This window comes from Sus scrofa, chromosome 18 (assembly GCF_054392235.1).
Source record: "Sus scrofa isolate SSC_HxYL_T2T_F1_AM1 chromosome 18, Sscrofa_HxYL_maternal_Yorkshire_Landrace_v2.0, whole genome shotgun sequence".
NCBI classification, from domain to species: Eukaryota; Metazoa; Chordata; class Mammalia; order Artiodactyla; family Suidae; genus Sus; species Sus scrofa.
Window position 1 is genome coordinate 23,440,650 of NC_139400.1, and position 12,629 is coordinate 23,453,278.

Genomic DNA, 12,629 nt, shown 5'->3' on the forward strand with positions numbered 1-12,629 from the left:
TTTATTCTGTCCCTCATTTTGCCAAATAGCTTTGTCACTAGAAGGTGATTGTATCATGAAAATATTCTTATAGTATGTTAAGAATATATCAGGAGTTCCTGTTGCAGCGCAGTGGAAAGAATCCAACTAGTATCTCTGAGGATGTGGGTTTGATCGCTGGCCTCACTCAGTGGGTTAAGGATCCAGCACTGCTGTGAGCTGTAGTGTAGGTCGCAGATGTGGCTCGGATCCAGAGTTGCTGTGCCTGTGGTGTAGGCTGGTAGCTGCAGCTCCAATTGGACCCCTAGCCTGGGAACTTCCATGTGCCATGGGCACAGACCCAAAAAGCAAAAATAAAAAAATTTAAAATAAAAATAAGAACATATATACATATATACATTATGTATATTCTTACAGGATTTTTTATAGGATGTTTCATATTCCCCTTGGGCTCAAAGTCCCCTCACAGTCCAATGTGAAAACCCTCAGGCTACAACACAACATGGCATCTTCCAGAGTCAGATCTGCTGAGAGGCAAGGCATGATTTAAATAACAAATAGTGTTATATAAGTGAGCTCCAAACTTACAAAATCCAATTATGCAAAAGACAAAAACAGGAAAAACAATCAAAGTCAGCAATGTTGAGACCATTTTGGTGTGTTCCTGAGGGAAGAATCTGTGAAGGACTTTCTGGGTAAGAGGGAAGCGGAACTTTGCAAAGAGGCTTGCCACTTGTAAAAGCATAAAAACCAATTAAAAATGACACTGGGGATGATGAACCTTCTGTCCAGTACAGCTGGTTCCCCTACTTCACTTAGTCATCAACAGTAAGAGGTTAGGAAAATAAACAATTATCACTACATCGCAGGAATGGGGTACAGGGAGTATGTGACCTCTGACTTCTTTCTTGGGAGCGTCATCACGATCAGGAGGATTTCTGCTTCGGGCCAGCTTGACCAACTGCTGCCCAAGGGGGATTGGCTTTAACCTTACGTACCAACCAAAAAAGGCACAAAATCTGCAAAGAGCATGGGGAGGGGGTTCCCAGGCTAGAAGACAAATAACCACTGCCATTAGTGTGCCATTCATGCGCTGCATTTTGGCAAAAGTGGTCATGACTTGAGATGAGGAAGAGTCTGCAACTTTGCGGCAAAAGAATCTGGTTGAGTTTGACAACTGCCAGATCAGGTTAAGAAATCTTCCTTTCCAGCTCTTAGCAAGGAAACATACGTGACATTACGAATTCTAACCGAGAATACTTTGTTAATTCAGTCCTCAAACCGGTACTAGAGGAGGCCAAGAACCTCCACTTTCTCAGGCAGAATTTTTGTTCTTTCAGAACAACAAAGTCACAGGGTACAGGAACACAGTACTCATCTGAGATATTTAAAAATTAAAACTCAAGGAATAGCATCTTGCTACAGCCCTTACCTTAACCACATTGGACCCGCACAAAAGGATCATTTCAGCCTGGGTTGGCTCCCGGGCATGCCCGACCTGGTAGCAGGACAGGCTGCCCTCTCCAAGGACCAGCTTTCTCTAGATAAGCTACCATTTTAGAAAACAAAAACAAAGCCCCTCCCCCTTTTTTTCAGTCCCAGCTTGACATTGCACAGAAGGATGGCAAGATAAGGATGCAGACCAGGGAGCCTTCAAGATAACCTACATCAAAAATTCTAAGTAACTTGTAAGCCATACCAACAAACAAACAAAGGGGTTTACTAAGTGGTCTCAAGGTTGAGGTGCTGGAGTTGTTAAAAATAATTTTATAACACATTTTCATAAATATCTCTTCATTTATTTCAGCCAAGATCTCCAAAACAATGAAACCAAATTGTACCGCAAACAGTCAGCAACAACTACCCCTCTCGTAGGAAGTCTGCGAGATGTTAAAGTAACCAGGGGTGAGCACAGCTCTGTGTGCAGAAGCACATCATGGTACCAGGGGGGACCTCTGGAGATGGACCTCTAGATGTGGAACAAGAGAAGAATCCGACTCTAGGATCTTGAGCTGGGATAAGACCTGGTCACCACTTGGGCGGGAAAATTCAGACACCAATTCCAGAGGAGGAGCTGTTCAAAAGTGATCTGAGGTGCAGTTTAGCCATACTGGAATTCTAGGAAGACCTGGTAGTTGTATTTTCAGCCCTGATCTCTGAATGGTAAAGGGTGTTATGTGGTTAAGCAATAGGACTGTGAAAAGAAGGACTACCGTAGAAAAGCCAGTGGTTGGTCAGGAGCGTGAAGCATCCACATTCCATGTCCTTATGCGTCACAGATGTGGCCAGCTGTGAGCAAACCAGTTTCCTCTCTTCTCTTCAGCAGTCTTCATCAGCTGATGCTGTATGTCTTGATTTACAGATCACTGGAGACCAAGTAGTAGCAAGGGTTTTAGAACTGGTTTCCTTCTAATGCCAGTTTTACTATAAAATGGATACAAATAAACTTAGCCACCAATGGAAAACGGTGAAAAAATGATGGTACCTGTAACAGCTATTACAGTTGCAAAAGTGTTTACATGAATTTATCATTGAAATATAGGTTACTTGCTTTGAAATAAGGCCCTTGCTTAAAGAAATGACTTACATATCCATAGCATCGAAGGCATATTGTATCTTTAAGACCCATAAGCAATCAGTTCTGTCTGTGGCCTACCCTGAATACTCTAGGCTATAGAGTATAATGTTTTGCCCTCGGTAGAGAAAGAACAAACATTTGTGACAAGTGCCAATATACCATTCCCCCTGTTCAAGTGAACAAAATTACACCCACTATATTCTACCTTCCCCCCCAGACCCAACCTTCAATTTAGAGAGAATTGGGAGTGTCTATGTGTTGAAATAAGTACAACTCTTTGTATTATGGGAAGAGCAAAGACTAGTTCAGAAGGCTTTACCTAGTGTTTCTGAATCATATGGAAGCAATTTGGGGGTATCATTTTCAGTGTGACTGATTTTTAAATCAACTTTAAGGACCCAAAGATTAAAGTTTAAAAAAACAAAAATAAAAAGAGAACACGAACAGCTAGGGCTGTCTACGTGCTGCTAATTCTAGCAGCCGGAAAGTGATTTCACCGAACATCCAGGAGGGAGCCTCTGGACTACAGACAAGGCAAAGGGCCTTGGGGTCTGTCACTGGCTGCCTTGGAGGGATCCCTCTGTGACTCTCCCATTTAATGGGCCTCTGGTCTTACCTGTCAAAGCATCCCTTTTCCTAGCGGAAAAGACCAGTAATAAATACTTAAGGACAGTGTATTATCTAATATCCTCTATTATCACCCCAGAGGGTCTTCGCAAATACAAAAGTGAACTACTTGTTGGAGTAGGTAGTGCCTGGCAGTGGGGACTCAGTACTGATTTACTGAACGAGGAATACCTTGAACTTCACCTCCACTTGCTCTCCCATCTCAGAAACTCATGACACTAATTAAGCCCCACAGGTGACTAACTTAGTGACTAATTTACACGGGGCCAGCAGGAGCTAATGCATAAGGCTTATGACATAAGTGCTCCGGCATCCTAAAGCCTTTATCTGGGCCAACATTAAGTTACCTATATAAACTCTACCCCACAGCCTAGATCTGGAAAAATCAGGAAAAATCGGGGGGGGGGGGGGAAGCATAATCAGCACCCACAGCACACCGCATGCCACTCCTTCTGCAGCTACTCCTAGCCAGCACGTGAAAGACTTTATTTGTCAGCTCGTTTCACTTTTCCTTGATCCTCTACTTTCTTAATGGCTGCTTGGATAGCCTCTTGGTCACCCAGGAACTGGTGAGGCCCAACAGCGTGCAGGTTCTCGTCCAGCTCCAGAAGAATGGGGACCCCAGTAGGAAGGGTGATGTTGATAATGTCCTCATCGGAGATACCTGGAGATTAAGAGAGGAAGGAACAAGGCATTAAAGACAACCCAGGAGGAAGTTCTGTTTACCTATTTAACTGTGCATTTATTTAGTCCCATATTAAGTGCCGTATGGAACCCCACCAGATGCTGTGAGGGATTCTAGCTACAGTTGCTGGAAGCCGAGAATGTCCCAGAAGTTAAAAAAAAAAAAGCTAAGACAAAAATTCACATTACATCAAATCTTAGGAGAGTAAATACCTTCTGGGGCATGACAGCTGTTCTTAGCTGTCTCCTATCGAAATCCTAAAGGAGTGAAAATTATTCTCTCTATTCCCACACTCCAGAAATCAATCTTGAAAAATCTGAAAGTAAACTAGGACGGCTTTCTGTTTTCTTCCTTTTATATATTGTCCTCAAGCTAGCCAAAATCACCTTGGAATCTTGTTCGACTGATCACAAAGTGGCTGGTTTTCCAATACCGAGTGCGCGTGCAGTGCCATGGGCTACATTCAGTCAAGGAGGACCACTCCCCTGGCGGCTGGGGTAGCACGATCCAGGGGGATCGGGAAGGTATGACCCGCATGCCTGGAAAACAAGCCTGTCTCCTCTTGTCCCTTAACATACAGACTGCTCAGAGCGGAAGGTGTGTGTAATGGACGAATCACCTTCAACTCTTTTTTAAAGAACCCCCATCAAAAGGTGTTCAACTTTGACCAGAAGAGCTGGAATTGCGGTAAGGGTGGTCACGGTGGTGGTGATGAGGTTTTTATTACTATGAGAGCTTTTTATTTTATTTTGTTTTTGCTTTTTTTAGGGCTGCGCCTGCAGCATATGGAGGTTCCCAGGGATCTAACTGGAGCTACAGCTGCCGGCCTACACCACAGCCACAGAAACGCCAGATCTGAGCCGTGTCTACAACCTACATCACAGCTCATGGCAATGCTGGATCCTTTAACCCACTGATCAAGGCCAGGGATCGAACGCACAACCTCATGGTTCCTAGTAGGATTCGTTTCCGCTGAGCCACAACGGGAACTCCTATGAGAGCTTTCAACAATAAACAGCTCATACAGACTCAGTACATTACACATGCCAGGTACTCTTGTAAGTACTTATGTGTACTAACTTATTGAATCACCACTGCAATCCTGCAAGGATATGCACTATTATTCTTCCATGTAACAATTCCCAACAGAGAGGTTAAGCAGACAACTCAAGATCACACAGACAGTTCATAGCAAAGCCTCGATTTAAACCCGGGTGTCTGTTAGCTACTGTACAATGCAATGCCTTTCAAATTTCTCTGAGTTCAAAACCAGCAAAGAAAGAGAGGAGACCTAAAGACATGTAGGCAAGCTAATTAAAAGGCAACTGACACTATTCAAATTATTTTAAAAACATACCTGTGTTACCTAGACATCTCAATTCTAACCGTATACTTCTGTTCTACATTAACAGAAAGGACCTAGCTAGAGCAACTTCTGAGGGGATTCAAGGGTCTGTCTTCATTTGGAAGGTGAGGATGGTTAGTAGCAGTCAGTGGTCAATGCACTTTGTCATTTTAGTTAACCAACATTCAAAACTATGAGGGTCAGTCAAAGAATCATAGCACTGGATCCCAAGTGCTGGGGTGGTTCTTTACTAGAATTTCATTTCTAGGTCCAGAAGAGCTACCTAGGAATTCTTACACACAAATCGTATCCTCCAATAGTTACAAAACAGTGGAAGGAATCCCAACTTGGAAGTCAGGGTCTCTTGCATGTACATGACCCATCTCGTGTGCCAGTCCCCTTCAGTATACTAACCAGGCTATAACCTTAGGAGAGTAACCTCTCTGGGCCTCCATTCCCTCTACTTAAAAAAGAAACACTCTTCTTCTACCACCATTACAAAGGGTGTGGGGGAGGAGGAAGAGACGGTATACAGCACAATAACTGTTTCCTCTTCCTCTACCAGGAATTCTCTTCTAGGGAGAAGACTTAAAGGGTAGGCTTATAAAACACTACTTTGCCCTGAAAAGCCCTCATCCCCACACTGCAATGATACACAAGATTACCATCCCAAACTAAACTAAAGCTGGCAGCAGAAGATAAATTCAGACCAGCAGCCAGCTATTTAGCTGGGAGATGACTGCCTTGGATTCTAAGCGCCCTCGGCCTCTGTCGGGTCAGCTCTGTGGGCTGGACACAGAGCAGCTGCCACATGCATCTCCTGGAGACGGCCAGAGTGGAATTCAAGAACACATGGTTTACAGCAGGTGAGCCCTAAGGATACAGAGAAACTGGAATCCTAATACATTGTAAAATTAAGAGTACAAAATCCTGTGGAATCTTTGGTAAACAGTCTGGCAAATCCTCAAACGGTTAAGCATAGAATTACCATGTGACACAGCAATTTCATTCCCAGGTGTATATCCAAGGGAAATGAAAACCTATGTCCACACAAAAACCTGTACACGAACCCTCATAGCAGCTTTATTCACATTAGACAAAAAAATGCAAACAGCCTAAATATCCATCAGTAGATGAACAGTTAAATTAAATGTGGTAGATCCAGACAATGGAGCATTATTTGGCAATGAAAAGGAAGGAAGTGCTGATACATGCTGAACAGTGATGACCCTTGAAAACATGCCAAGTGAAAGAAGCCAGTCACAGTGGAGTGCGAATCGTATGATTCCATTTAAACGAAATGTCCAGAATAGGCAAATCTCTAGTGACATAAATAGATCTGTGGCTGCAATGACAGCTAGGTACGGGGTTTCTTTTAAGGGTAATGCAAATGTTCTGAAATTGACTGTGATGCTAGATGGACAACTCTGTGAATATACAACTCGGGGAAAACACAACTCGGTGAAAAGACACCGAACTGTACACTTTAGATGAGTGAACTGCTGAGCCCCGGGAGCGTGGAAGGGAAGAGGAAGGGCAGCTGTGTGTCTCCTTCCCCTGCCTCTCCTCAAATGAAGGGTGGAGCTGGTACAAGGGAGGGTGTCCATTGCTGTTCAGCCTCAGAATAAAGGCACTGTTCACCGCTTCAGGTACAAATTCACTAATTAATTAAATGGGTGAACTGCATGGCATGGGAATTATATCTCAATAAAGCTGTTTAAAAACTACTAAACAGACCCAGAGAAGTTAAATAAAACTGTTCAAGTTGCAAGACCGTTAACGTAATAAAATTGGACTTTTTTTTTTTTTTTAAATTCTCAAATCCCAGGACTTCAACTCTGGTCATGGACTCAGCCATGGTTATTTCCACCAGAGCATAAGGAGAAAGGAGGATGTCTGTGTTCCTGCACCGCCCTTGTGAAGGGCTGGGTGCTAAATGGACATCAGTACCCAGAGTTCTCATGCTTTCAAGATTAGTAGGGAATGAGCAGATTTGTCTGATCCCCTTGCAACAGCTAATACACTGGGATCATGATGGGCCAAGCTTAGGGGTTGCAGTCTGGGACCTCAGGAAAGAGTTTCAGGTCTTTGGCAAGGGGCTAAGGGCATACATGAAATTCATCTGACCATGGCCTCAGATCTAACCAGTTCCAACAGATTTTTTTTTTTTTTTTTTTAAAGAAGCCCTCTGAGCTCATGCCTATGGCTTAGATAACAACCCACTTTTGTGTGGGCTCAAATCAAAGAGCCAACTAAACAAAGGCCATGAGAACTAAAATATTTCATCTATAAAGGAGAGCTCAACAAAAATAGAAATGTTTCCAATAAATAAAGTTGACATTCCATTTTAATGACTACTCAAGCCATTCACACAGCAGACTAATTACTTACAAATATTTAAAATATTTGGACTGGTTAATAATCAGTCAATGAGACTTAAGCGACTGACATTTTAAAATGGCAAATAAGGAAAAACCACAATGAAGCAATTACTCATTACTCAGTTTTAGCATGAGCCACATTCTTTGTCCTAGTGAGTTAAGCAAGCAGAACTCCTATGGCTAGAAAAATGCATCTGCACCGGATTAAATTAAACCGAATCAATACTATATTATGTAATATCATATTACAAGCTCTGTAACTGGAACATCATACAAAAGTTAAAATGAGTGGCCAGATAGCACATCCTCTGCCTGAAAACTGGCTTGGACTGCTTTACACAGCATCCAAGAGTGTTCTGAAGGAAAACATCTAAAATTGTGTCAATCCCTCTTTATCATTAGCCCCTCACCAACTCCCAACCATTGTCTTAAATTTTTTTTTTTGGCTGCGGCTGCAGCATATGGAAGTTTCCAGGCCAGGGATCGAATTTGAGCTGCAGCTGTGACTAATGCTACAGCGGAGGCTGCAGCAATTCAGGATCCTTAACCCACCGCTTTGGGCTGGAAACAAACCCACACTGTTGCACAGACAACACCAGATCCTTAACCTGCTGCACCACAGCAGGAACTCCTGTCTTTAATTCTTGAATCTTCATTTTTAGGAGCATCTGAGAGTAAACTGCAATCCATTTAAATGATTGGGATATTTCAAGTAAGAAATAATGAGTATGGTGGTAAGTCAAAAGGAGTAACTCAAAGCCAAAGTGGGAAGAAATTCAAACAACTTCATTTTCTGCATATAGGACTGACTTCAGAAAGTCAAATCTGTACCTCGGATGATTCCCCTGAGTCACTGGGGCAGGAACAGGAACCACAGACCATAAGATCACTCTATTTATACCACGGCACTCCCGCTTTGCCTTCTCTCAGAGGTGGCTGTGCAGATGCTCACTTTGCTCACCAAGATTATAAGGGACCATACTTTATCCATCCTTGGGGTCACACATGCTCTGGGAACAGGGCCTTACACACTGCAAGAATTTCATGTTTGTTGACCTGTAAGCAACTCTATCATGTATTGGCTGCTAGAATCCAGAATTTCTTTTTAACTTTATGACTTACATATTACAACTACATGTATTATATGAATCTAATTCTTACATATAAAGGCTACTAGGAATGAAGTGTTCACTGAAAACTCTAATGCACAAAGCGTACATGTGAAAGCAGTCGGAGTACTGCAGGGGTACAGTCCTGGCCGTATTTCAGAAGGACATCAAAATGGAGGCAAACACTCCTCAAAAGGAAGCCTTTGTGTGTCTGATTCTAGGTGCTGTATCCTGCACCAAGAACAGCACAACACCTGATTCAATGGACCCTTGGCACATAGGTGAAATGAATGAATTTGAACTCTCTGAGCTTTCGGATTAAGTCTAGTCCCTTGTTGTTGAATTCTTCATTAAAAACTGTGTTTCCGTTATTAGCTTACAAAGAAAAAAAAGAGGGTTGGTTGCAAAGAGAGGATGGAAAAAAGTCATTTGCATTTAGTATTCATAAAGTAAACAATTTCAACTAAATTTGTCTTCTATATATTTTCTTTGGTTTTCTCCTAGGTGTTCACTCAAAATCTTTATGAGTGTCAGGAAACAGGAGAAAAGATGTTCAAGAAAACAGATCTGTTACAGGACAACAGGAATCCCCGACTCTAGAATGCCTATTTTGGGGGATTAAAGAAAGACGGAAACAGCTTTGATCAAATCATTCTACTGTGCTGTCCATGCCCCACTTCTCTTTCCCAATCAGGTCAGTCACAATTCAAACCTCGCTGATGAGTCATTTGTGATAAGAGTTCTACATTCTCTTAGTGCCAAAATAAGAGCTGATACAACAGATTCTAAATTTCATATACGGTCTACCTATTTTTAAATATAGTTCTTTCAGGTTTGAATACTCTATATGTACAACTTAAAGACTGGCTGGGGAATAATTGGAAATGGATTATTTGAATAGTGTAACATGATGATAAAATAAGAGCCTCTAATTCGGACTAAGGCAGATAAAATAATCCATGCTACATCTCATTTTATAGTTTAATGGCTGACAACTTTTAAGAATGAAAGCTTTTATAAATCAGTTATACTTAAAATGAGACAAATCTTAACCACACCATTTGATAAGCATTTGCTTCTCAGAAGAGAGGCCTGACTTGGCCCCTTCTGAAAATATCCCACTACAAAATGCCAAAGGTGACTGACTGGTCAGTCCCCATCCCCAGAGTGAGTCCCAGCTGACCTTTCCTCTTCGATTCTCTAATTTCACCTCGCCACTTTTTTGCCTTGTTATGTGTGCAGCTGCACACAGTTCTTCAGGGGTCAAGTCTGTCTTGCATCCTACTCTTACTCCAAACTTGAAACTGCCTGGTCCTTTCCTGAACCCAGACTAAACAATCCACTTCCGCTGGCAAGATGCAGATTACATTCAATGCTTCAGTTCAGTACCTGGCTTTTCCTTCAATGTGGGCTGGCAGGAGACAAACAGGAAGTGACTATGCCAACCACAGAGAAAGAAACACATCCTTGTCTGGAAGGCTACAGAACAGGGTGCTGTTAGACACTAAGCCTGGGGTGGGAGTTTTCATCACGGTGCTTGGTGAGAGGTGGGCCCTGCTATAATCTGGACTTAGTACAGCACAGGTAATTGTTTATGCTGCTAAAAACCAGCAAAGCAGTCCCTTAAGTTGGACTTTTCTCACTATATAATATTTCATATGTCTGTTTTAAGTCTTCTTTCTTCTGAAGGGATTAAGAACTACTATCAAGGCAAAAGCAAAGTAATTCATGGGACTACACCAAACTAAAAAGCTTTTACATAGGGAAGGAAACTATCAACAGAGCAGCATTTTGAATAGGAGAAGATATTTTCAAACAATATATCCAATAAATGATTCATATTCAAAACATACAAAGACTTCATATAATCCAATATCAAAAAAACCAAATGACCTGTTTAAAAAATGGGCAGAAGACCTGAATAGAGGCTCAACAATACTAATCATCAGGGAAATGCAAATTAAAGCCACACTGAGATTCTAACTCACACCTGTCAGAAGGGCTGTCATCCAAAAGGCAACAAATAAGAAGTGCTGGTGAGGATGTGGAGAAAAGGGAACCCTGCACACCGCTGGTGGGACTGGAAATGGGTAGTTGCTGTGGAAAACAGTATGGAGGGCCTTCAAAAACTTAAAAATAAAACTACCATATGATCTAGCAACTTTAGTTCTGGGTATTTATCCAAAGAAAATAAAAATACTAATTCAAAAAAGACACATGCACACCAATGTTCACTGCAATATTATCTACAATAGCCAAGATATAGAAGCAACCTAAGTATCCCCTGATAGATGAATGGATAAAGAAGATGTGGTGCATAAATACAATGGAATATTACCCAGCCATTAAAAACAAAATCTTGCCTTTTGCAACAATATGAAAGGATCTAGAGGGCATTCTGCTAAGTGAAATAAGTCAGAGAAAGACAAACACCAGATGATCTCACTTACATGAGGAATCTAAAACATAAAACAAAACAAAATGAAAACAGACTTACAGCTACAGAGAACAAAGGGCTGGTTGTCAGATGGGAGGGGGTGGGGTAATATGGGTGACTAAGAAGTAAAAACCTCCAGTTATAAAGTAAATAAGCCACGGAGAGGTAATATACAGCATAGGGAACATGGTCAATAACATTGTAGTAACTTTCTATAGGGTCAGATGGTTACCAGACTTAACGTGATCATTTCATAATGTATGTGACTGTCACCTCTGTGTAGCACACCTGACACTAACGTAATGTTGCACATTAACCACATTTCAATAAAAACAAATAAAATCTCAAGATGACACTGATTTAAGAGAGGGGATTTTCTATAAATGAGCAATTTGACAGGGTAAAGGCCTTCCTAGTCATTAATGTGTGGTTCTGTGTTTGCAGTTCTCGTACAAGAGAATCATTCACTCCAAAACCAATACACTTGCCTCTCACTGTATCATTCTCCTGCCTTGACTCCAGGGGGGTTCTCGTTGACCCACTACTAGACAAGGTGATTGTGAGAAGGAAAAAAGACAGATGGAAGACCCAAGTAAGGCTACGGAATTTGATGGCAAACAAGCAGAAAAATTTTTGGTTCCAAAGAGCCTTTTTACTAGAGGAATTAGCAACCTCTAAGTAGAAAACTTCATGGTCCGGCAGCTTATACATAATTTCTTATCAAGGAAGACCCTAAATAGGTTATTCCCTAGGTTGTCCATGGTTGAATAAAGTCAGCACCAATAGCTCCTTCAGAAAGCCTAACGATGCCCCTGGGGTTAGTTTTCAAAGGCAAAGATATAAAGCAACCCATTTAATTCTGCTACCTGACAATAAAGCTAATCTAGTCCATTATTTGGGGAAAGAAAAGGCAAGGTCCCTACTGGGACAATGGTCATTTCTCTGAATAAAAGAAAGTATTTTAAAACTGAATATAATTTATATACAGTAAAATTCACCCTTTTTCGTGTACAGAATAGTTCTATCACCCCCCTGAATTTCCTGTGTCCCTTTGCAGTATATCCTTCCTGATCTGTTTTCTGACCAGAGAGTCTTGCCTTCTCCTGAATGACATATAAATAGAATCATAAAATACACAGTTTTTTTCGTTTCTGTTTTTTTCTGAGACCTCGCTCCCTGGCATGTGGATGGTCCTCACATGATCTCTCTGCGTGTGTCTGTGTTCAAATTTCTTTTTCTTATAAGGACACCAATCACATCTGATTAGGGCCACCCTAAAATGGCCTCATGTTAATTACCTCTTTAAAGACCTTATATCCAAATATAGTCCTATTCTGAGGTATTAGGGTTTGAGACTTCAACATATGAATGTTTAATTTTATGCCTTTTGAGCCTGGTTTCTTTCACTTAGCACAAAGCAGCTGAGATTCATCTATGATGGTGAGTGCAGCCCCCCCCTTTTTGTCTTTTTGCCTTTTGAGGGCCACT

At 41.6% G+C, this 12,629-nt stretch overlaps 2 protein-coding genes across 19 annotated transcripts in view; both read right to left on the reverse strand.

Moving 5' to 3' along the window:
* Nucleotides 1-2,345, reverse strand: part of CALD1 (caldesmon 1) — a 287,937-nt gene extending 285,592 nt beyond the window's left edge. Inside the window, exon 1 of the mRNA XM_085005401.1 lies at nucleotides 2,193-2,345. The gene's annotated coding sequence lies outside the window, so the exon portion shown is untranslated. The remainder of the gene's footprint in view (nucleotides 1-2,192) is intronic.
* BPGM (bisphosphoglycerate mutase) overlaps nucleotides 1-12,629 on the reverse strand; it is a 62,992-nt gene that overhangs the window by 23,855 nt on the left and 26,508 nt on the right. For 14 of the 18 annotated variants that reach the window (XR_014833761.1, XR_014833763.1, XR_014833762.1 and 11 more), the window contains exon 3: nucleotides 2,193-3,848. Coding sequence is in view for 2 of the 18 variants with exons in the window: in XM_021079176.2 (XP_020934835.1) it covers nucleotides 3,670-3,848 (179 nt within the window). In the remaining 16 variants the exon portion in view is untranslated. Of the gene's footprint in view, nucleotides 1-394; nucleotides 504-1,756; nucleotides 3,849-12,629 lie in introns of those variants that run through there. The other 4 variants (XR_014833758.1, XR_014833770.1, XM_021079176.2 and 1 more) reach the window with 2 other exon arrangements.